Source organism: Myodes glareolus, chromosome 1 (genome assembly GCF_982192425.1).
Source record: "Myodes glareolus chromosome 1, mMyoGla1.1, whole genome shotgun sequence".
Classification (NCBI taxonomy): Eukaryota; Metazoa; Chordata; class Mammalia; order Rodentia; family Cricetidae; genus Myodes; species Myodes glareolus.
This window is the reverse complement of record NC_142026.1, coordinates 44,788,933-44,814,628: the sequence shown is the minus strand read 5'-3', so window position 1 is coordinate 44,814,628 and position 25,696 is coordinate 44,788,933. Positions and strand designations below refer to the sequence as shown.

Here is a 25,696-nt window from a genome sequence, read left to right as displayed (position 1 = left end):
CATTCTGCCACTTAAAATGGGTGACAGAGGCCAGGCTGCTGTGTCCCGAGCTTTGCTATGCTTTACTCTTTAAAGAGGGAGAGACTTGAAGATGTTCAGAGGCCAAGGCAAAGGAGATGTGAAAATGAGAGATACCAGTAAGGAGAAGGGGACATTGAGGGGGCAGTAGAATTGGGAGGCATGTGTAGAAATAAGGGATCGTCAGGAAGAATTTCTCTGGAAGAGAAAAGACTTTCTCATGCTCTGAGATGGTGGGTGGGGACTGATTAATCATCAGTAGTTGTAGAGAACAGGAAGCCAAGAGAGTACAGGCCCGTGGCCCTTAATTGTTCTTTGTAGCTGATCAAGTTCCCAGTTAAAAACCTGAGGCAGAGAAAGGCTTGTTTGGGGCCCTCATGTCAGGAGCTACAATTTGGAAACCCTATGGGAAGTGGCAGAAGGAGCTGAGGGGCAGAATGTAGAATTGCTGAGTGGTTTTGCGAGCTTGGACGGCATAAATCTGATATGGCAGCAGTCCACATCACTGTTGCATTTCCTCCAGCAGAGCTCAGCAGCTCCTTGTGAGAGCTCAGAAAACACTGATTGAAACTGAACCTGAAGGTATCATGAATCAGGATGTTGTAAGTCAGCTACCATATTCCATGAATTCAAGCTTGTAGGTGACAGAATAGATGGAATAATTCTACACCTGGCAAATGCTGTGTCTCTAAGTGCATGCAGCTTGTTTACTATTCAGGAACATTCTTAGGTTCTTCAATATTGTACACCTTCAACACCTAGGCACCTGCTTCTCTCCTTTCACACCATTTGCCCTAGGTATGGTATTTCAATACTGTCCACCATCAGTACATGGCCATCTGCTTCTCGGCTACCACCCACATATACCCAGTGTATGCTATATTCTTAAATCTCCCAGTACCTGGTTTATGCCTGGAAACTTCTTTGTTTCCATTGTTTCATTTCTTTTAATATTAGAGATCTCTCAGTCAGAAAGGAGATGCATGCTCACTCCTCTTAAGTTGATAAATCTGAGGTAGTTCTCCTCTCAGTGCCTGCTGCTTATGTGACCTGCTCTGTAGAAACTTGTTTTTCCCTTTTTGTATGGTCAACTTGATGTTTTATCTCTGTCTCTTCTTATAGCTTTTTATAAGCCTTGCACATATCACAGTTATCATAATGCTTTGTGATTTCTGTCTGTTTACTTTTGGGTTCCATTAGGACAAGCAGTGAGGTCTAGTCATTCTTGTTTTTATTTACTTTTATTTCATCCTCTTGTCTGATGCAAGTTATAACCAACAGAGTGGTACGTAGATGTAAAGTTACTGTTAGAGACATACGAGTTATAACCAACAGAGTGGTACGTAGATATAAAGTTACTGTTAGAGACATAGAAGTTATAACCAACAGAGTGGTACGTGGATATAAAGTGACTGTTAGAGACATAGAAGCAGGTTCCTACTGATGGTCCAAACACTGACACACTTAAATTCTGTTTTTAAGAATATTTTTAGAAATTAATTATTTCTTAAAAGGGACAGAAAATTTCTATAAAAACTCACGACTAGGCCAAGTTTTATGGTACATGCTTGTAGTCCCAGCATTAGGGAGACAGAGGCAGAAGACTTGTTGCAAGTTCTAGTACCAGGTTCAGTGGTCCTATGTTCTATAAGAAAGCAGGCTGAGCAAGCCATGATGTGTAAGCCAGTAAGCAACACTCCACCGTGGCCTCTGTTCAGTCCCAAAGAAACACACAGATGCTTATATTATTATAAACAGTTTGACTTGTTGTCTGGGGATTATTATTAACTAACTTTTACAAGTTAAATTAGCCCATAATTCTTGTCTGTGTTTAGTCATGTGGGTTGGTACCTTTTCTCAATAAGTCATTCCTATCTTGCTTCCTCTGTGTCTTGCTGGTAGCTGACTCTCTGCCTTTCTTCTTCCCAGAATTCTCTTAGCTGGGATGCCCTGCCTATACTTCCTGCCTGGCTACTGGCCAATCAGCATTTTATTAAACCAACATGAGTAGCAAATCTTTACAGTATACAAGAGCATTCTCTACAGCAGCAGTGCTTTCTGTTTAAACAGAAGTTGTTTAAGACCTGTTTAGATGATTATGTTACTATTAATGTGTAAATACATTAAACATGACTGAATTCATGGCTTTTTGTAGGGAGGGTCATTGTGGGGTTGCAGGACAAAGAGGAAGAAGTTGAGTGTATAGCAGCAGCACAGGACAGGGCACTGTGACCCAAGGATCCCACTTAACTGCAGAAGCGAGGGTAAGGTCAGGAGCTAGGAAGCTGCTAGAATTGTATGGGACATCAGGGAGGCATCAGTGTAGTGAACATCTTAGCACATTTGCGTGGTTCGCATGCACTCTATCACGCACAGCTTTGGGAGTGTACTCCTGCCACTTTGTTCATTCTCTGTGGCAATGTGCTGGCACAGTTGTGCTGTTCTTTCCTTTGCCATACTGTGCCCGCTGTTCCCTGGAAAGAAACCTGCAGCTATCAGCTCAGTTATGTAGTTTGAGGAGAAAATTAGTTGCATTTTTAATGTGTCATTTCTGAAATTACATCTATTCGTTGTTTTAAAATATATGAATAGACATGGAAGTAAACTGACGAGAAGGCCTGGAGTGTAGTGTGCTGTAGTACTGGAATATGAGAGATGATTTTCAAAGCTCACATTGTTGATGGTTGAAGGTGTATTGTGTTATTAAAGTGCTGGTATGAACTAAATCTATGCTGTATGTTGGAATTCTGCAAAATGTTTCTACTTGCCAGCTCATTCCACCTATTCTTATGAACCAGGAAAAGGAACCATAAGTGTTTGAATGCAGACTTTATAGCCAGTGAGAGTAGATTCAAACTGACGATTTGACTGCACAGTCTGAGGCAGTTTTTTTGTCTTAGTTTTCTCTCTGTCTCTTCTCTAGGTCTCCACACAGATGACATCCCTTTGTACGCTTTCTCCCGCTCTCCCAATCCTTCCCTATCTGTTCTCCTCCAGTCCACATTCTCAGAGCTGACTCAGAGTTCAGTGTTGCTCTTAATGGGTTTCAAATTTTGTGTGTAGGGACTTAGCAATTAAGAGTACCTGTTGCTTTTCTAGAGGAACTGAATTCAGTTCCCAGCACCCATATTGGGCAGCTCACCGCCTCCTATACCTCTAACTCCAGGTGAGTCAGTGTCCTCTTCTGGCTTCCAAAGGCACCACACACATTTGGAGCATGGACACACACACACACACACACACACACACACACGGACACACACACGGACACAGACACATGCACATAAATAAGAATTAAAAACAGTAATATTTAAGTTTCTAGCATGGGGTGTTCTTTTATTCTAAATGAATAAATAAATGCGTGAAAGTTGAAAGCCATAAAATAGGAATTTTCTATTTTTGGTATAATTTACAGTTTGTTTCTACTATTAGAACAGAGTAGTCCTTGCTGGATACCCCCTCAGAGAAGAACAGCAGCTGGCATTAGAAATATAAAAGTAGGAACAGAGGCAGACAGAGAGGCAGTAGTTTAGGGAGGAGCCAGTTACTTGAGAGAAGGTTAAAATGTACCCTAGTATTTTTTAATTTTGTGATTTCCCACCACTTCTTGTAGATAGTCTTTCAAATGATAATCATCCTATACAGTTTGAGCAGTGCCCAAATTCTAACGATTCCTCCAGAATCTTTGGAGTCATGATCAGTGATTACACTGCACCCCTGTCCTTGCCTCTGAGGAAGTAGGTGCTTGCTCTTTCAGTTCTTCTTGGAAGGCATTTTAAATTATTTATAAACTTTCTTAATGTAATGCCACTAGCAACTTTTTAAAAAAAATAAATAGTTTTTTGTTTGCGTGATGAGTTAGAGGCAAACTGATAAACACATCATCAAACACATCATCTGATGACTTGTAAAAAGACACAAACCAATAATACCTCTGCAGCCGGCCCTGAGCCTCCAGATTACATTTTTGTATAAGGCTGACATTAATAAGGAAGTATCCAAAAAAGGGACAATGAAGGGAAAGCTATTTTGTAGATAATCTGTATTTGACTAAAAGACTGCTAAATACAAACATTTTTGTAATAATTCATCAAAACAATTAGAAAACTGCCTCTTTAAATCTAAGAAAATAATGTTTAAAGAGAAAATATTTGTTTGGTTTTTAGAATGCTTCTGTCCAGACAGCATCCAAGGATGGCTATGCATAACTTCCAACTAAAGTATAGTGTATACCTTTTTTAAAAATTACCTTTTTCCTAGTTAATATCTATTTGTATAATATCTATTAATAAATAATGGATATGAACATAGTTACTAATTGAAGATTTTTGTAATTTTTTTGTGGAATGAGCACTGAACCCAGCACCTTCCTTGTTTATACTGGCCAGTGTTGTTTACTCAGTTACACCTTAGCCTTTCTCATTCATTGGCTTTGAGACAGCAAGCAGCTCTCTGAGTTGCCTAGCCTGGTCTTGAACTTAAGATCTTCTTGTTTCAGCCTTGCTAGTTATCTAGATGGCATGCCTATCCTTCATGCTTTTCTACTGGACATGAACAGGTGCAGACTTCAAGCAATAGTGATCATTGTTGTCTGTATTTAAGAGATGCTAGATTTAGAGAGTCATGTAGTAATCATGCCTGGATGTCTTAAAGGGCACTGTCTTCTTTTAAGATGCATATAAAATCCTTTTACTAAGACACACAATCAACCCACTAGTATAACACGAGGCTGAATGTGGTTGTACATGAAGCTTCATATACCAGTTACTCTTAAAAACTGAAATAATTTCTTGAAAGATTCATGTGGTTTAACCTTTATATTTATTGAGATAAATGTTAGAAATCATAAGAGAAAACTAGAAGTTGTGATGGAATCATAATTATTGCAGTCATATAAAAATTGACATTCATGATATAACATATATTGTAATAATTATTTCTCCTCACCATTACTCTAAATTCCCTCTGTAGTAAAGATTTATATTTTGATAAGAATGCAGTTTATTGCTGCTCAGAGAGTACCAGAGAGTTCACAGAAGGTCATTAGTTTTTATGAAATACATACGCCTTCCTTGTTTCCTAATGGAATGCTTTATTAGGATTTCCCGTCACAGGTCTGTGTTCTACCGTTAAAACCAATAATGTACATACAAGTTGCAGTTCTATAGATTCATTCTCCTCACTTCAACTCCAAATCACTTACGCTCATTCTTGAGGACTGTGCGTCTGTTTGTATGGTATTTTAGCAGGTGAAATCTTGGTCAAATTACAATTCTTTGGCAAATCACTTTTACAACAAAATCTTATAACCTAATCATTGTGCTTATTGCGACTAAGATTTGGAGCCTCCACTGGTGGGTAGGCAAGAGACAGTTATCATCTAAGAGCCTTGTATTGGACCAGGAGGTAACTTACTGGCATCAGAAATAAAGTTAATTGAGAACTTTCTGTTACAACAAATGTTAAATAGTAAAATAGGAGATCTTAACCTGGAAAATTGTTTCTCTTCCGGTTCCTGTTTGGAACAGTATCTTGGAAGCAAAGTAAAGAATTAGTTACATAGAGGTTTATGTGGCTTGCATGTTTCTTGAGTTTTACAGTTTTTCTAAAATTGGAAGGTTTAGAAAGATTGTTGCTATCTGGAATAATGAAAAAGATTAGTTTTTGTTTTTCAGAAATAAAAGTGTAAGAAATATGTTAGAACAAGGACTGAACTTTAAAGTAAGGTTACCATAGTATAATGCTATTAATTTCATTTGTAAGTGCTCTCCTCTTCTCTGCACACCTGGCTAATGTGACCATGCCATCTTTGTGCCTGTAAATCTTACTATGCAGTCAGAACACAATTGACAGCCTGTGTAGATTTTTTTAAACTGAATATAAAAGCAAAGCAAAGTTTCTCTCATACTTATGAACATAGACATTAATAAATGTCTCTATGTGGTAGCAATAGAAAAAATATTTGAAATACTGAACATACAGAAAATGTCTTTATGAGCAGACTTGGTTTTGCCTCACCCCTGTGTGTGTGTGTGTGTGTGTGTGTGTGTGTGTGTGGTGTGGACACACGTGTGCACATGCATGTATATGTGTGTTTGTCCCACGTGCATGCACACATTGACATTTTCCTGCTTGGTTTAAATGTTGAGCAGATTCTCATTTTTTAAAAAAATTTATATTGAATCCATATGCACTCAGATCCTGGAATGTCACCAGAGGGCTGATAGTCATTCCATTGCACTTTTAGGCCATCTCCACAAATTGTATAATTATATGCAAATACTATTTTTTAATTCTGCTTCTAATAAAAGCTTGACTATGAGATACGTGGGATTTTATTATTTTTTGTTTTGCTCATTTTCATGCTTCTGATTCTGAGGTTAGAATTCATTTCATGTGTGTATATGATAGAGTTTTTAATTCCTTTTATGTGTTTTCAAATTAAAAATTCAGCTTTGGCTCCACCAAAACATTTTAAATAATAAAATCATAAGTTAACAGCAAGTTATGTTTAACATGTATATATTTATATAAAATAAAGGACAATGCCTTAAAGTAAACATGAAAAATAAACACCTTACACAACATAAATGTTCTTCCTTTTAAACTAAACTTCTCCTATAGTAATAATTACTTTAATAAGCAACCACAGTGGTAGGCTTTCTATGAGAACTTACCAGAACTCGTATTGACCCATTTTGTTCGCTTTTATTAGGTTATTGAGTAAATATGGTTAACAGAGATGTGCAGCACACTCCGGAAAACCTTATTTAAGATCTGTAAGAAGGTTACTTTATATATAAAGGATGATAATTTTCTACTCCATCATTACTTTCATTTCCTTTGAAAACCTTTGTTGTACTCTGAGTTTTGAGAAGGTTTAGCGATCTATCATTGCAATGAATGACTACTCCAAGGCATGTTGTTTATTAAACTCTCGGGGGTTATGTAACCATGACATATTTTTCACTCAGTTTTCCTCTCAGTAGAGACATATTTAAACAGGTAATCTTATTTGGAACTATTTGTGAAGTCTTTTTACTCATTTTCACTGTATAGAAAATATTAAAGTTAAAGCTGCAAGTGATTGAAGCTAAATGTAAGCATCCTTTGATTATAAAAGAAAATGATACTCAATTAGATAATTTCATACCCTTGAGAACCTTCAGCAGATAGTGGTAGGTTGTCTATTTTAAGAGCAAATGGGTTCCTTAGAAATATGTGTGTGAAACTCTGCTTGAAGATGTGTTCCCTTAATTTCCAGTGGCGCCACCCCGTGACTGACAGCTGAAGACATTGCATTGATTTCTTAATACCCGACAGCCTATCCAACCCCAAAACAAATTGGTGAAACCCTAGTTCATGAAAAAACAGTGCTAAAAAGAGCCTTTCTTCAGGTTTTCTCTTTCTTAACTATGCGCTCCATCAGAGTGCAATAAAAGTAGATTGATGGCTTACAGTAGAAAGAATATACTTAAACCACAGTTTTCCACTAACAGTAATTAAGATTGCTGAGTGAGTTTTTAAAGTTAATCTTTTTGTTGCAGTTCTTTGAGAATGCAGTTTTCCTAGCTTCAGTTGCTCCCACTTAAAAGTCACATCAACTAGAAGATTCCATTTAGTCAGTTAGGGAAAGAATCCCTATATATTATAAATGTAAAAGTAATCATTGAATTTGGTTTTGTGTGGTATAATATTGCAGATATTTTAATGTCCAGGTGCTCCTGTTGAAATTATTTATATTATCACAAGACTCCTTTCCCGATAGTTGCCCCGTAGAAATCGCCATTGGTAGCCATCGTCCCTTGTGTTTTAGAGCTGCTTTCTGTAGCTACTGTTGTGTTATCTACATCCCATTAAAAATTAAAACTGTAGTGTAGGTCTCCATATAATTTTTAACTGCGCTTGTTGATCATTGTTATTTTACGCTGTAATCATGGCAAACCCTCAGAAGTGTTGTGTTAAGCTGTAAGTTATGCATGGTGACAAATTATTGTCAGTTTAATAACCCTTTCACTTTTAATCAGTTTCATTACCATTTTTTAGTATGTGTGTGTGTGTGTTTATGTATGTGTGCATGCGTGTGTATGTATGTATGCATGTATGTGTGTGAGTGTGGGTGTTAGCTACGAAGCTGCTTCAAGTTATTATGATATTGGAGAAAACAGTATCTTCAGTGAAGAACATAAAATATGGCTTCCTATACAGTGGGAAACTCAGTGGAAACAAAGAATCATAGATGGATGATTACAGTTTTGAGGTAATCAAGCTTTAAGGAGAAATTTTTAATAGCCGGTTAAGCAGAGAAAAGAAAAAGGATTGTTTGATGAAAACTGACAACTCTCAGAAAGCCCCAGGAGGGCTCTTACACAAGCGTGTCTCACTGTGAGGATGCATTTACACATGGCATATTCTTAAAATCCATTTTAATTTATTTTCTTTTTTTATTAGATTGATTTTGTTAAAATAAACTGGTTTTAAGCAAACTTTTAAGGTGTTACAAACTGCATTTCCAATTCCACATATTTCCTGAACTCAAAATAGCATGCTAAGTGTCATCCAGGGTTTCCCCCAATACTTCCTATGGAATTCTCTTTTGGCTTATATTTCCAGCAGTCCTGAGTGTTCCTTTCTTACCTTCTTCAGGATTCTGAAAATCTCCATTTCCCCAAAGCAGCCATCCTTAGGCCTCACTAACCTCTAAAATCCATTCCTCTTAAGCCAGTTCTATCCTGTATTTCTCTCACCCCAGTAAGAGTAGGACGTTTCTGTCTGCTTGTGCCAGCCCAGCTATACTAGCGATTATATTTCAGACAGTCTGATGGCAACACCTCGGGGACAGTTCAGTCATCATTATAGACCTGGGAGTCAGAGCTTAGTGGTGGCCTCGCTGTAGCCTTTGCTTGAGCTACAGAGAGGATGCAGCCTGAGAGCTGCCAGTTCATGTTTGCTTTTCTTCTTTCATCTGTTAGTGTAAGGAAGTGAACAAGCAAACAAAACACACACGTACACAGTAATAAGAGCCTAGTACACAGAGAAAGGTGGAAACTGCATTGTTTGGAAGGTGTTGGCACTCCAAGACTTGTGGTGAACTCAGATGGACTCCTTGACCATTTATTACATCTTTAAATACTAAGGTATTTATTATTATTATTATTATTATTATTATTATTATTATTATTATTTGCTAAATAAATCTTTCAGTGAGCTGAAGACCATACTAACCCTGGCAATGTAAAATTCTGTGCCTTGACTGTAGAACTGGCAACCCTATTCTTCCTGTATATGGCCACGGCTATCTATGAGAATCAGTGATGGACATACACATAGAATATTACCCATGACCATTGGCATAATACAGACCAGCAGTTACTTCTAGTGGTGTAGCCCCCCAGAAAGTTATTAAAAGTCACTTTTAATATGAAGTATATATATTCTGATTTAAATTGGGTAAAGATTTCAGGTTTATTCCTTTATTAGCTACATTTTAAAGAATATGTGGTGGTCTAACACAGGAGACAAAATCTCGAATGTGAAGAGAGATGTACTGAATCTTATCTTGCTTCAGCCTACAGAACACCCAGATAGTCCCTATGGAAATTTGCCCTTGGGCTAATACCTTATATGCCAAGTTCTAGCCTAGAGCCCAAGGTACCCCCCCCCCCAACCTGATTTTAAAACTGATCAAATTAGAAGCTAAATTATGCTCTGTACTATAGCCAAGCCATGTTCCATTAGCACGGCACTCTAGTACTATCTCTGGTCCACAGCTGGCCAGAAGCTGCTTGCCTCTGCATGTCTTGTTACTGACCGTGATTGCTGTAGGGGAAATTCTCAAAATCCCATTCCATCAGAGCAATCTAAAATTAGGGAGTTGAGAAATAGGAATTTTTACTTGTGGGCTTCCAGAATTTATGTTGACTCTTTGGACGTTTTGGACTGTGAGGACTTGCAGGTGTGATGTTTCATTTGGGTTCATGCCTTGGGGAGACAGAAGATTGTGTTTGGACAAGGAAACCCAATTTCTAATTCCTGAGCTTTGGTTGCCCTTTGAATGGTAGCGTTGTGTCATAAATCTGCTCTCCCAGTTTATAAAGGATCCTTTCCTCACACATTTAAATTTTTACCAGGCTCTAGTTATGTTAATGAATGTTATATGCAAATATCTACCAGAATGTCTAAGTGTAGCCTACCAACGCTACCTTCATCAGTTACAACCATCTGCCGTTGTAAAAGGTCTAATATGGTGCATTACCTTCTGCCGTTCCTATTTCACCGGTAGTCAGTGGAGCTACATATAAACTCTAAACAGCACATCTAGAACATTTTCTTTCTAAGTTAGGTTCCAATTAGTATGTGCTATTTGTTATGTGATTTTCCTTTATTGATTCTTTAGGAACTTTCACAAACTTTCAGTTTATTTTTGTATAGATTTATCTGTTCTTTCTCTCTAGTCCGGGCAGTGAATACCCCCAGAAGTTAGGATCACTTATGTATCTTGTGTTACATTTATTTTTCTTAATTGTTTGTAGATCTGAGATTTGAAATATAGCTTTAAAAAATAAAATGTAGGAGTTTTGCATCTTTTACTACCCAAGAAACTAGCAGGAAATGATTGTTAGTTCATTCTCAGGTCATTGCTCGTTTCCTTAGGTGACGAGCTGGGTAATTACAGGTTAGTTGGATGTAGAATTTAAAATCTACCTAAGCTATTACCCTAACTGCTCTTTTTTCAAAAACAGGATATTTGATTGCAGCTAAATTGTGAAGTTCTAAAGCAATGCTAGCTAAATTTTTTACTGTGTCAGCAAGCAGAATATTGTTTGCACTTCTTTGCTTTTTAAATGCTGCTCAGGGAGCTGCGTAAGTTATAATTGATGCACAGAAGAGATTTCAAATTTTATATGCCTATAAATTGGCACTGCTACATAGACTAGAAAGATGAGATTGGAGAAGTTATTTTCCCGTGAGAATGATACAAATTACTGTCAAACTGTTTATGCTTGCTGTAAAAATATTTTCAGTGTACAGGTATTTGCTTAGTAGCTGGGTAGCATTCTTAATAAAGTGCAGCATTTTGAGCCAAAGTGGAATATTTTTCTGTAGCATTACATATTGTAGTATTGCCATTTCAGTCACTGCAGCACCTAAATACCTGTAATTGTGCCTGTTCTTTACAGTTCAGATACATTTGCTTACGTGTAGAGTTTGTCAGTGTTGAGCAACTGTGGAGTTTGTACAGTCTGCCTCCCTGTTTTACATGTGGAGAACTTGAAGCTTGGAGGGATTAACTAATAAGTCAAGGTCAAAGACCTAGAAATTTGCATGTTTGGAACTAAAACTCATTTTTTTTCCTGCTCCTTTGCTACTTTTCTGGTACACCTCATATCTTATAAACCCCCGTGTTTAATGTGCATTCAAATAATAAAGATATCTCTCCTTCTTAGCTCTCACTTAGCCTCCATATGACTTAGAACCTCCAGTGTTTAAGATTAATCTAAAGCACTTAAGTCAAGAGAATTTTGAAAACAAAGACAAAAGGTAAACAAATTCCTTGTTTGTCTTACAGTGCTAAAGCAGTTTAGTGATGTCAGCATTAGGAACATAAAGTGATTCCCTACTCAAAATAAGCAAACTGTCTTTGACTCTGACTGGCTTGGTTCATCCTCTAATGTGGTTTCAAATGGGAGCTGATTAGCATGTGCTCTGTAGACTAGATCCAGGCAGAAACAGACTGTTGTACACAGGGCAAAAACATGTCACATTCTGCATATACAGACTGACTTTGAGCACTTTAGGACCACAGATTCTCATTTTCCTTCCCCTTTACCAGATAACACAATCTCATTCTAAAAAAAGAATCCTGCAAAGTAGGGTTTTTTGTTTGTTTGTTTGTTTGTTTTGTTTTTGCATCAAAGCCATTAAATGATAATGTTTTAGTACATCCACTGCTGTTTATTTTTAAATTTGTGGGTGGATAAGACATCAGTGCCCTCCTAAAGGTAGGCCGCCTTGCCTTCCTCAGCTGTTGTTATGTTCTTCTTTGTAGCTTTGCCTGTGTGGGAGGGGGAAAAAGCTATTTCACATAGATGCTTATTAGCAGTTTCTAGAAAACCTTTCCTTCCTCCCCTTTTTAATAGTGTTAGCCTTGACTTTCCTGCAGAAGGATTTCTACAGACGGTATGGTGACAATTTTGAAAAGAAAAAAACCTAAAATTCTTACCCAAACACATGCACACAAGAGCCACAACCACCATAAAAAGACTTTCCTAAGAGATGCAGTGTGATACAGATAGAAGGTAAAGCCAGAGGGAAGGTGAGAAGCAGCCAGGCAGGCGCCCCTGGGTTCCGACCTTCGCCCACAAAGTGAGGTCATGTGTTATGAGTGAGTGCTGGAAGCAGATGCTCAGAAGGGGATGTTAGGCTAATGAGTGTGATAGCTCTGCCAGCATCCAGAGGTGGCTGTTAGGGACACAGTCCCTTCCATGTGCTTTCTGTTGTGCTCTCAGAGTGAGAGCCCAAAGAAGTAGCAGAGATGGTATTTAATGGACAGCTCTTTGTGGTCATTTTTTATAACGCTTTCTGGGGTGGGTATCATGAAAAATGTTACTTGTATTTGCCTTATTGACATTGCATATTGTGGGGGTCCAAAAATGTGAGCCTATTTTTATCTTGTCTGAATGTCAGAGAGTTTTTGCTTGTTTAAAGTTGTTGACAACAAGTGTGGCTACACACCCTGACCTAGGGTGTGGTTACTTGGTATTTTGGACATTAAGATGGCCCTTACAGGTAGATCCACCCCACCCTGACCAATGGTCACAAAATTCAGGCAAACTTCTGCTCCTTCTTTGAAATTAAGAGGTTTTGACCTTGGGAGTGGCTTCCTTCTGGGTACTTGGTCTAGGGTGGGTTCACTGCCTAGCCAACAGAATGCTTTTCTCAAGGATTAATGACTTGATGTCTCAAGTATTGAAGCAAGTAACTCTTCTAGTTGTCCTTTTTATCATGTTAAGACAGTCTTTTGTCTTCTTTCCCCTGTTGTATTGGGGTCTAAAAGGTATGGAAAATTGAACAAGGGCGAATTTCAGTATTCCCTGGAGCTCCATCCTGGTGCTCTCCTATGTTTCTGTTATATTCTCACAAGCGTCTTCATTCTTTTTACTATTTTTCTATTCCTCATGCCCCTACCTTGGTAAGTGGTAATTTTGTCAAAGCTGGTCCCCAACAGCATATATGTTACTGTAATTCCTTTGTGTATGCTTGAATGTTCATGTGTGTATATGTGTTAATGTGCAGTTGGTATAGATTTTAAATGTTGGCTTTCTACCACTAGGAATTTCTCAATAAAGATTTTGTTGTTGCTTCTTTCCTTTGCATTCATGTATTCTCAGCCCTATAAACCATTTCAGGTGGCTCCTGTAAGGGAAATTAATAAGTGGACTGTTCAAAATATGCTGCCAGTATTTATCTTTCCATTAAGTAGCAATGTCCCTACTTCATGAGTTTTTACAAAAAACCTAAAAGTAAGATGTGGTTATTAAGAAGGTGGAATGAGGAGCAGGCTGACTGAATTTGAATCTTGGCTCTTACGAATCAGTTATGTACTATTTGCAAGATATTTAACGTTTGTATGCCTCAGTGTTCTTGTATTTAAAAATGGAAGAAAAGATAGCATCTACTTTATAGACTCTGCATAAAGATATCTATTCCAAAAGTATTGTTTTATAAATAATACAAATTATATAAAACTATAATTTATGATATGTGCTGTAATGATTGTTCCTTTTTCTTCTTCCTCTCAGAGAGGCAGCTTTGCTTCTGCCTCTCTCCTCCCTCTCCCCTTCTCCCTCTCTCCCCTCTCCCCTCTCCCCTCTCCCCTCCTCTCTCTCTCTCTCTCTCTCTCTCTCTCTCTCTCTCTCTCTCTCTCTCTGCTCTTCTCCCCTTCCCCCTCCATAGCCTCCCGAATAAATATTCAACCTCACTCTGCATGGTGTGCCTATCCATGTGTCTCTGTCTCTTGCCCGCCTGCCACGTGTCTCCCTGCCTGGGACCAGTCACCTCTTGGGGATGGGCAGCCATCTCTGCCTTGGACTGGCGGCTCTCAGTGCCCACTGCCTGCTGCCACATGGCCCGCTACCACCACTTGGAGACCTCCAGCATTTCTGCTGCCTACTGCCACCGGGGATCCTGCAGCATTTTTAATTTTTCCATAACATGTACTATTTAGTGTAAGAGCTTGCTGTTGATGCTGTTGGTGTTTTCATCCTAAAGAACTGATATATTTTGGAGTATGATTTTGGCATTCAGAAAATAATATTTCATTGCCTTTCAAGGATGTTCTTAGCATTTACTGATTTGACTCGGTCCTTTTACTGGGTAGGATTGGAGCTTACCAGATGTAAAAGCTTTAGGTTAGACTAGATGTAAAATTACAGAGCAGTAAAGTACCATTTCTTAGCATCTTAAGATAAGATGAGGAGCTGGGCATAGAGGCACATTCATGTAATTCCAGCACTCTGGAGGCACACATAGGAGTTCACTAGTTCAAGGCTGGCATGCACTTCATAGACAGACCCTATCTCAACAAAGCAGGAAGAGAGGAAGAGAGGGAAGAGGAGAAGGAAAGACAAATTTCAACTTGTAAACAGATTTTATATCTACTAATTCATGTCACCATTTTTTTTTCTACAGTAAGCCTTAATGAAATCTCTATGAACTTCCTATAGACAACCTAGAAAGATAGCCTTTCGTGGTTTCCAATGCTATCACATCTTCATGTATGGGGTGCAGTGTGTGTATTCTTCACCATCATGTCATATTTCCTGTTGTCAAATTTCACTGAACTATTTTCTTCTGTAGTACTAGGAATTGAAGCCAGGTCAGTGTAAATGAAAGGAAGGGCTGTATTCTTCTGCTGTATCCCCAGCCCCTAAGATCCTCCTAATGTACTACGTTTATTTAGAAACTGTTACAAATAAGAGCTGAATTTAAATATTTTAATCCGTTAAACTTTTGGGTTTGTTTTTTGTAATGGCTTATGTTCTCACTTTTAAAAAACCTAAAAGTTGTGGTATTGATAGATTTATTCTTTAATTTATTTTTATACTACCAGGTCCTATCCTAGATACTAAGGATATGTTGAGGAAACTTTTGGATGAGATCATTAGCTTAGAAGTTTATTTTTCTCTGTGTTACAGGGATTTCATGCTCTTAAGTTTTTGATTGTGCTGAAGATTCAACCCAGAGCCTTTTGCATGCTAGGCAAACACTGCACCAACTGAGCTACATTCCTAGTTGATTTTAATTGTTAATAAGATCAAAGCACACATTGAATCCACAGGGCTGCTATTTGTGTTATGTTTTTAAAATGTTTTTATTCTCGTCTGTGAAATAAATAGTTATTCAATGCAGTGGTCAAATTTGAAGCATATTTTACAACAGTGAGATTTCTTATATGATTTTCACCTTGATATAGCCCACCTTGGATAATAAGGAATGTTTAGCACCTGAATTCAGCTAGGCCTGTTCAATCTATGTACCAATCTTTTGGGGTGTTTTTTTTTCTTCTGTAATCAAAACCTGACCCCCAAGTTGGCGATTGTTGCTGTGTACTTTACAAAATCAAGCCTAAACACATTGGTAGATGGATTAGGCTTACTACATTTGTGGAATGCTGTTTTTCAGGAAGCACAAATTCAGAAAAAGCTGTGAAGGTCATGGATGTGCTGCTCTCTATGACGTGAACAAGCTTCTGCCGACCTTTTATCCTGTAGCCTGGCACCGCACTGTTGGTCAACCTCTTTGTTCCAAAATGCTAAGGAACTGGAACAGGACACTTTCTACCCTCTTCTGCCCCTAGGAAGCTTTACGTTGCCCTCATCTACCATCGCTTTTGGAATGAGATGAAGGGTACATGAATGTTAATTGTGAACCCAGCACTGTAGCGCAGTCAGCATATGCTAACAATACAGAGACTTAATGGCAAGTACGCACTTAGAAGCAAGGCTAATGCCAGAACCTGATGAAGCCATACTTGGAGCCAGTGGTGCTCTTCAGATCTCTATTTCCTGGATATTTATACTGTGGAAACAAAATCATGGGATTATTTTTAGTGAATTTTGGTCCCTAGAGTTACTTGAAAAACACAATGATATGGTAAGGAATTGCTTTTATTATTATAATGGAGGGGGTCAATTAATTTCAAAATAAATAGACTGTGCTGGCTACACTTTGTTTCATAGAGCTTTCTGTACAATGCTTAATTCAAGACACAACTTATTAGAGAGAACTCTTCTTCATTAGAGTAGTAGGTGTTTTTATTTAATTGTCTGACAAAAATATGAATGATGCAGTTTCATTAATCCTGGTAGGTCTGTATTCCAGGACTTTCTGCAGTTAGTCTTTGGTAAGAGGGAAGCAAACTCTTTCTGAAGTTGAGAGTCCTGGTTTTCTCAGTGTTAACAATGGGTCCTATTATGCCGCTTCCAGCTGAGAAGGGCTAGGAAGAACGTCACAGCCCGCTGGACACCTGACATGCCCAAGGCGGGCACTGTGACCTGTTCATAGAGCTGTGGTTCTTCCCGGGGAGAACAGCAGTTTCCATTCCCCAAAGTGCTTAATTTATTCCAGGCTCTGCATAGAATACATTTGGTGATTTGGGACTAGTGGCATTCCCTGTGCACAACCTCAGGACATGATTATCCACACCAGGGTCAGGTAGGATCTTCCCATTTGACCTTGTAGAATTTTCACCCTGGGCACTTAACAAGAGCAATAGGGTTGGCTGGAATGTCAGAGTCTCTCTTGAATTTATGTATACTATGTCTTCCTTTGCATCTATCCCAGAGCCTTGCCTCATAAAATTCACTAACTCAGTGAGTTGTTCAAGATATTAATATATGAATCAGAAAATAATAGTTTTAGAATGTTTTAGTACACATATGTTCTTTGAATTAATAATATATGCAGAATGTATATGCAGCACAGAAATAAAACAGCAAACAATAGCTTGCTCCTAAGGCAGGAAAAATCTGGAGACATGGAGGAATTGAGAAACAAATGGAAGAAAAAAAAATGAATACAATCATAAGATTTTCTTAAATGCAAAGAATGAGTCTGGGGGAGGAGAGAGAGAGAGAGAGAGAGAGAGAGAGAGAGAGAGAGAGAGAGAGAGAGAGAGAGAGAGAATATGCAGAAGAGAGAACGAGCACACTTAGGAAGTGTTTAAGCATAATGATTGAGGGCAGGACCAATTTCTGCCAGGCAGGCCGAACTAGAGTCTTCTTAACTGTGCTCACATCTATTGAGTAGTTGATTGGTAGATACATATTGAGTATGAGTTTAGGAATTAGTGGAGTCCATACATATGCCTGGGGTTTTAAGAGGGAAGGATGTGGTATTTTTATGAGAAAAACACAAACCGTTTCTCTGAGGACCCTCACAATGTCATGGGGCGGAATATTCCGTCTTGTTAAGGTAGCCTTTTGTCAAGTGTTATGTGGTACCACTAAGTAATGGAAATTTCTGTCACCTGTAACCATTTTCTTTTCTTTCATTTTTGTTTGTTTGTTTTGAGTCAGGGTGTCGCTGTAGCTATCGACCCTGACCTGGAACTAACTAGCTCTTGTACACCAGGCTGGCCTCAAATTTATAGAGATCTGCCTGCCTCTGCCTCCCAAGTGCTGGGATTAAAGGTGTGCAGCATCATCGCCCAGCTCCATTTTTATTTCTCATGATGCCCAGCATCCTGAAAAGGATCCGTGTCCAGCTCTCTAATACAGCAGTTCCTGAACTGTTGTCTTTAACATTTTCTATTCTGTAAAAGTGTTCGTGAGCATTAAGTTAAGTTCATTATTGAAAGCTAATGAGTGAAGTGTGTTTTTAGCTTATAAAGCTTCTTACAAACCTGTAGTGCTGTGTGGGGAATCTCCAGATTGCGTGCATACATAGCCTCATGGAAAACGTTAATGTCTCAGGTTTGTTAGATGATTATCTTTCGACGGTTCTTACCTTTTGTATTGTGCTTATCCCTTGATTGGAGAAATTAGTGATTTTTCTGAGTCATTTGAACTTTAAGGGTCTTTGGTATGTGAGATAGATAAGTAACAGTTCCAGTATCATAATTAATAATCTTTTTGAATAGTCTTAAATCATAAAGCTGGATGGTTATAAGCCTTTAAGCTGAATTTACAAAATATACATTGGTAAATATATTTATTAGAGATATATTTAAAACATTTTTATTTCTTCCAGGGCGATCAAATCAGCTTATTTAACTGACAGATTAAATTCCTCTAAACATTTCAAACATTTTCATATTGATTAAATTTGTTTCTATTCCAAACTAAACCTTACCAATATGTTTCATTTTCTCAAACACTTTTAACCCCTTATAAAGCAGCCTTATAAATCTAAACAAAATCTCCCGAACACTACTGTGTACTGAAAAGGCCTCAATTGTGCTTTACTCGGGTATTATCAACCACTGCATACCTAACTCAAAATAAAATGCCCTTAAATATTTCAAATTAAAATTTCAAGATTACCATTAGTTAGCTTATTTTACTTATTTTAAATTAAAAATGAAAATATCAGATTCCTCTTAAATGTTTCAAACATTGTAAATATTGGGCAAAATATTTCTAGCTTTCTCAAAAGTATGAGAAGTATTATTTTGGTCTACATCTTGATTTCATGTGTTTTTTTCCTCTCAGGTTGCAGGGTTGCTCACCTGATGAGGCCTGAGAGTTATCAGGTCAGCCATGCTGAAGACTGGGGTGCGGGGTTGGTCCTAAAACTAGGGATTGGACAGCTTGGTGTATTCCACTGTGGCTCTGCCTGCTGTGCTTCTTAGTGAATAGTATGTTTTCATTGCTGTAACTTTTTCTTGAAAACTGGATCTTGCACCCCTCGTTTCATTACTTGTTGTCTAATTGTCCAGTTTGAGTTTGTGGAGCTCTCTATCCCTAAAGGATTACCCAACTTGGTTTCCACTCATTTGGATATTGTTCTCCTGTCTTTCTCCAGTACTCTGTTCTCACTACTGTGCTTAGAGCGGTCCGAGATCCTTGTATGATCACCATCATATTCTTTCTTCCTTAACTTTGCTGTTGCTCTAGTTGATTTTCAACCCCCTCCTTCTCTCCCTTCCTCATTCCCCCCCCTTTTTTTCTTTTGTGAAACACATTTCTTCCAGGACAGTTGTATTCATTATCATCTTTATTTTAATTATGAGTTCTACCCTTCCGTCTTTTTTCCCCCAAGCCATGTCTGATTCATTAAAATTTAAGCTAATGTTTTTTTAACTTGAAAATAAACCAAAACAGTTCTGGAAGTTTTGCTATGCTGTTTTTGCTGGTCTGTGTGTGTGTGTGTGTGTGTGTGTGTGTGTGTGTGTGTTTGTGTAGCTCACTTTATCCTGCGGCTTTTATACTAGTCAGGTACTGTATCTGCATGTGTGGAGCTATGTGAGGAGGAACAACGGAGGCTTCTCTTGTGCCTCTGACAGCTTTGGTTCTTCCTTCTCATCTTACTCAAGTGCATTTTCAATGATGCCGTCTATAAATCTGGGTCATTTTGTAGAACTGCTCAAAGGAATACATTTTCAATGTTTAATTAGTGCTAAAAATATGAAACCTGAGATTTTACTCTTTTTTTTCCCCCTTAGAAGTAGAAAGATGGTGAAGATTCTTTGTTCATGCCGACTTGTCTCTAACAACTTCAGCTGGGCTACGTCTGGGTGGGTCGGTTCTTTCCCATCCATGCTAGTTCACACCGCGTGTTTGTAAGGACTCCTGTGAGATGGGCATCGGCACATGAATCCAGTGGTGACTGTGGAAATGTTAGTTAAGTAATTAAATAAAAAATTAAAATGTACTAAAATGTATAACAACATATACAACTATCAGAGTTTGAAAACAATTTAGATTTAAAATTCAGTGAATAACATCCGTGTTTCTCCTAGATTTTTCTTCCCTGTACTGCAAACTTTCATGTTTTTCTCTTGGTGTGAGGAAGAAGCAACCACATTGTTTACGTCACTTGAGAGCTTCCATCCTATCAGGGCACTGCACCTGGATACTATAGATAGCTTCAGACATTTTCTAATAGTTACTCCCAGCTCTTTCACATACGTCTTGAATTTACCAATTATCAGGTGATTGATGAAATCATCAATTGCTTAGGGATTATGACTTCGTTTACCCTCAACAAGTGCATGCTAGTTTAAAATGGTCCCCCCCTTTTTTCCCCCTATATTTCTGTATAAGATTAGAGGCACTCTTTTAATATTCCAGATAAGAAAAGAAATCTGCAACATGTTTGTCATTTTCCGTGGTTCTATGGGCTTAGGACATGAAATTCTATCCAACAGCGTGAGAGCAATATTAAAAAATGATGTAGTATCAAAGTCCATGGCAAATATGTTTCCTGTAAGGGTTTAAGTGTGCTGAATAGTTGCAGCACTGTGATTAGCATTCGGTAGCTTGCCTCTACTTTCCTTCTCAGGCGTGTGAAAGCTTACCGAGCCGGAGACATTTGCAATGTGCCAAGCATTTGTGTGCTCCACCCAGTCCCAGGGAGAGTTATGCAGCTTTGAATGTTTTTTTTGATATACTCAATTTGAAAGACAAACATCCACATAAGAGTATAAAAGTCACTTAGCCCACTCCACTATCACAAACAGCATGAGGTCCGTGAACATACAGCTTTATTTCTCATTATTGGCTATAATATTATTTTTCCTGCTTAGTTTGTTTCAATCACATACTAGTGATGTGTGCCTAATTGCCTTTCAGTGACAACATTCAACTATTATAAATGATGGTTTGTGCTTGATGTCATACCAAATTTATAATAATTTGGAAACTAGAAAAAGTGAATTTTAAGGTGCTCCTTCAGACAGAATGAACAAAAAACAGATCCCCACTGCTCATAATAAATTCATAATTGATTGTGAAAGTTGGGAAGTTGCAGTATGTGGAATGGGCAAATTTTATTTTCACAAAATAGAGAAGAAACTTTGTGGAGGTGCTGTGTGTGTGTGTGTGTGTTTAACGGAGAACAATATTCAAGGTGAGCTCTTTGACTTTCGTATATATTATTCAGGGTTGCTGTTTGAAGTGCATCCTGTTGCCAAAGCGTGTTTCTATAGGTGTAAAGACTTGCAGATGAGTATTTTATTTAAGTGACTACTGAGAATAAGAATTACAAATGTCTTTTATTTGCAAAAGCTGTAAAATCACAAACTAAATTTTATTACTTTATATATATATTCCTCAATTTGGTTGTACTTTTTCTTTTGAAAAATCACTTTTCTGAAAGCAGCAGTGTACAGCTTCATTTCTGGACTGGATATACCGTTTTTTTCTACAGGGTTGGTTCAGAGTGAGGAAATACTGAATAGAATGACTTGGGTAAACACTTCCCAGTTTTAGAGGAGACAGAGTTAAAACCTTTAAAGTGTTGAATGTTTCATTCTATGGGAATATTCCTCAGAGAGACAGCTTTGCTTTGAAAGTTGACTTAGCATCTGTTGGGGGTTCCTCAGTAGTCGTCTTACTTCTCAGGATTATGTTTCATTCTGGGACCGTCTTTTTCTTTCTCCTGTCTCCTTGTCTCTGCTGCTTACTGGACTGACTTCTGTTTTTGCCTCCATTCATATTTACTCCCACCCTTGAAACATTACACACAACACTTTAATACAATTATCCCCTAAAGGATTGTTTTTCAGTTCTATGCAATGATTGAATTTGCTATATATTGACAATGTAAGCTTAGGCATCTTAAAGCTATTGTAGCAAGTATTCTTATTCTCTCAGCTGAGACTGATGGGCTCTGATCTCTCTCCCTTTGCAGTATTTGCCTGCTCTCAAGTAGGTGAGTATTTGACTTAGATGAAGAGTGCTCTTCATTCATTTCCCTCTCTGAGACCCCTGCCTGCATCTGCTTTCGTTCACTGTCTGACAGCAGGTTTATGCCATAGTGTTGATGCGAGGCACACAGTGGGTATTCACACACTGCCCAGATGTCTGTAACCACAAGGGCCATGTTTGACAAATACTACTTGAGAGTTTACATGTGGTCATCTTTTGTTGTCACTGGAAACAGTGGTGAGTGGAGAGTGGTTCAGAGTGTCGTGAGGACTCTAGCGTGTGCATTTTTATATACTGGGAGATTATTTAAAATAAAAATAGTTTTGAGGGATCAGAAAGTTTTAGAAAGGTTGTTTGCAAAATTTGGCATATAATTGAGTTTTGTACACAAAAATATTCAGTAAATACTATGGACATCCATTCAGTAATTTGTTAGTATATTCTGTTGAGAATTGCTAACACGTTTTTATTTAGTTATCAAGAAAAGGCAGTTTATATACATGCCATTTGGAATACTTGGCTGTAAATGCTGTATTTGCATGTACTGTCATGTATATATTTACAGAAAATTCCAAAGTACCTCTCGTGTAGTGTTGATATCTGTGTTATAAACCTAGGTTATTCACCACTATCATATTAAAAGTTTAAAAATTCTGATTTAATCAACCCTTAAAATATATTCCCCAACCTTTCACCCTTTTTTCTTCTTTCTGTCTTTTTTATTTTATATTTTATTTTTTTGAAGTTATCCTTGTTCATATTTTGAAATGCAGTGTCTGTAGATAGTTATTTATATGTATGAATTCACTGGTTCATTCTAGTGCGAAATAGGTCATTCTGGAACAGTGAGAAATGTGATTGCTGAATTTCAAGCAGTTTTTGCTGCTCAGCTGGATCTGAAGCAAAAGAAAAGGGGTCGGGACAGCACTTGTTGAAGATTTCTTGTTGCCATTGTCCAAGTAAGAGCCTCACTCGGTACTACTGATTGTGGAATCTTCACTGTTCGGGAGGAAGGGGAAGGTTGAGGCTCTGAGGCTAACAGCAGCTGGCACATTTTTGCTAACTATTTGCTGATAACAAGAACATAGAAGCTCATCTTCATTAAGATGCTGGAGGATTATTTTTCCTTAAATGATTAAGTATAGTCAGCAGTAATCCTATCAAATATTTTCTGCACAAACCTAATACTTTCAACGAAATAAAATACTATAAAAGGGTAGAAGACTGATACAGGGCTGATGAGTGATGATTCTCATCAAAAATGACAAACCTTTTAACAAGAAAAAGAACAGTACTTTGGAAAAAAAACTTCATTATTCAGATTTTGAAAAGTGAAATTATTCAACCCTATACCTTCCTATCCTGTGTGGAAATGAACATGCTAAGCAGGTACCTACATTTAAGCAAACTCGATAAAGGGCCCATTAATTAAAATTAATTCTCATTATCAAATGCATGCATTAATTCATAGGTTTCGTTGTGTTAATAACAGCTCTAATGAATTATAATCATTTTTATTAGTACCTATTTGAGAAATTTCAGAAGTTCTCTATTCGGAAATACTCTGTTTTAGCCTTTTTCAATTCTTAATACACACACATTTTCTGCATTTAAAAACAAAAACAAATTTGTATTATTGAAGAATTTATTTCAAATTAAACTCAAAGAAAGGACCATATAAGAGATTAATTCACAAGTATGCTTCAGGTTCTGCCTGGGTGTTCTTGACTCAAATGGCTTTTCTCATATGAATTGTAAAACAAGTGAGTGAAAATGAGCTGACGGAGCAGCAGGAGAGCTCTGCTTGGCTGGCCAGGGAGCAGGGAGCCAGACTTAACTAGGGCCTCGGCATCAGAGCCGGAAGGAGCACAGTCACACCTTCATGCCTGGAGCCAGTGATGCTTTAGTGCTTCATTGACCTGGAAGTCAGAAGAAAATAAAGCCATTAAATCTATCACATGAAAGCCCACTAGACAAAGATCTTTACTATCAGACAAGAAATCCTTTTTTCTGTTTTCACTAGAGTGAGTGGGTTCTTTCCTTAACTCCCACCACCCTCGCCCATATGGGTTTAATGAACGGATTATTAGGAAAGTGATTTCTATAAAAGTAGTAACATGATCAAAGGTACAGAGACACATTTCAATCTTTATATCACTTGTTTTATTTAGTGTATACAGAGTTTTAATTGACTAGCCCTGCATGCCTGAGAAACTTAGCAGTAAGATAGAAGTATCCTACTTCATAGGGGAAATACATATTTTCCTTCCCTATCTATTGCTGCGTTTACAGCTGAGGATTTTGTGACAAGAGACAGGTTAGCAAGAGAAAAGTATTTTCAGTTTTATGCAGCATAGCAGCCTTTGAAATGAAGCCCTATGAAAATGGAAACCCAGTGTTTTCTTTTTCTGCTGGGTTTGATGAATAAGAAGAGAGTCATGGAGTTGAGTGGAAAGGAGGTATGGCCATCATTTACCAGCTTGGGGGAACTTGTCAAAACCTATTTGTTCAGAAGCTTTTTGGTGTCTCTATCTTCAGAGATAAGAATTCCTGCTTTCTCTGGAGATTGGGAAGGTTTACTCACAATAGTCAGGACAGCTCAGGGGAAGGTCAGGGCAGTTCTTTCCAGGCTTTGTGATGTGCTTCTCAACAGAAGTGGGTGAGGAAACTAAGAGACACCATCTGCTCTGGGTGTTGCTCAGATATGAAGGCACCGTATTTGAGGAAATGCATTCTGATGCACATCAGTTTACCCCAGAGTTCCGTGCCCTCTGTTTCAAATGCTCTATGTACTTCCCCTTTTTCCCTTTTATGTTTTGGACTGTGCCTTTAGATTTGTGAGAAACCAACCAAAATGATAGGACTTCCTATAAGTTAGTTATCTGAGTTCAAGAAACAGACCTAGGATTTCTAAGCTCTCTCTACTTTTTGTGGGAAAAAACAAGTTACAGCAGGAAACTTCAGTGATATGTTAAGCTTTTCCTAGCCTTTACTCGTGGCTTCCTTTAAACATATAGATCTAATTCGTACCAGAAAGTGTACTGGTTCCACTCATTCCTCAATTCCTCTGTCACCTTCAGACATTTTATATACGCAACGCAGAGGCTAGATGAGTGACTACGTCCAAAGAAATTGTACTTCCTGGTTCTCTGAGAACTCCCATTGAAGTTCATCTGAATATTTACGCATTTGTTCAGCAAATACTCTGTGATCTTTCTAACCATAACACTCACTGTAGCACTGGAGATACCCCAGGAGGCAAATAGAGTCCCTGCCTCTGGGGAATTACTGTCCAGTGGATGGATGTAAGTGAACAAAAAAGGACTCTTTTAATACTAGGTAGCAGTAAGGAAAGGTGATCAGATTGAGTGGCTATAAGGGATACGGTGTAGAGCTAAAGATTCTAGTTTCTAAGTTTTTCTAAAGGATGATGCGACTGCCCTTTGTAGAAGAGATGGCACTGGGTAAAGGCAAGGAGCGAGCCATGTAAATAAACGAGGAAACAGCAAGGGTTAACTACATCCCTACAACAGAAAAGCCTTGGTGAGGAATAGAGGGGACAGTGTACAGCCAGAGCAGAGTTGGTGAAGATGTGGGGAGCAAATAATGTTCCAGTCCTGTCTGAGAGACAGGTTAGTTTGGATTTCATGGGTCATATCAAAATGTATGGATTTTATTTTTGCTATGATGGGAAGTTATTGAAAGGATTCGAATGGAACATGGCACAATCTGATCTGTACCTCACAAGAATTATTTAGGGCTATCACTAGGATCTATCACTTAGGATATGTGCTTTCCCTATATCA

The 25,696-nt window shown here is 38.0% G+C and overlaps 1 protein-coding gene across 2 annotated transcripts in view; it reads left to right on the top strand.

The window, feature by feature from the left end:
- The window catches only part of Fbxl17 (F-box and leucine rich repeat protein 17), a 472,329-nt gene that overhangs the window by 220,083 nt on the left and 226,550 nt on the right, over positions 1-25,696 (top strand). Inside the window, exon 7 of one of the 2 annotated variants that reach the window (XM_087906004.1) lies at positions 15,703-16,244. The exons of the other annotated variant lie outside the window; for it this stretch is intronic. Within the exon in view, the coding sequence (XP_087762130.1) occupies positions 15,703-15,877 (175 nt within the window). The 3' untranslated portion in view covers positions 15,878-16,244. Of the gene's footprint in view, positions 1-15,702; positions 16,245-25,696 lie in introns of those variants that run through there. 2 annotated transcript variants of the gene reach the window in all.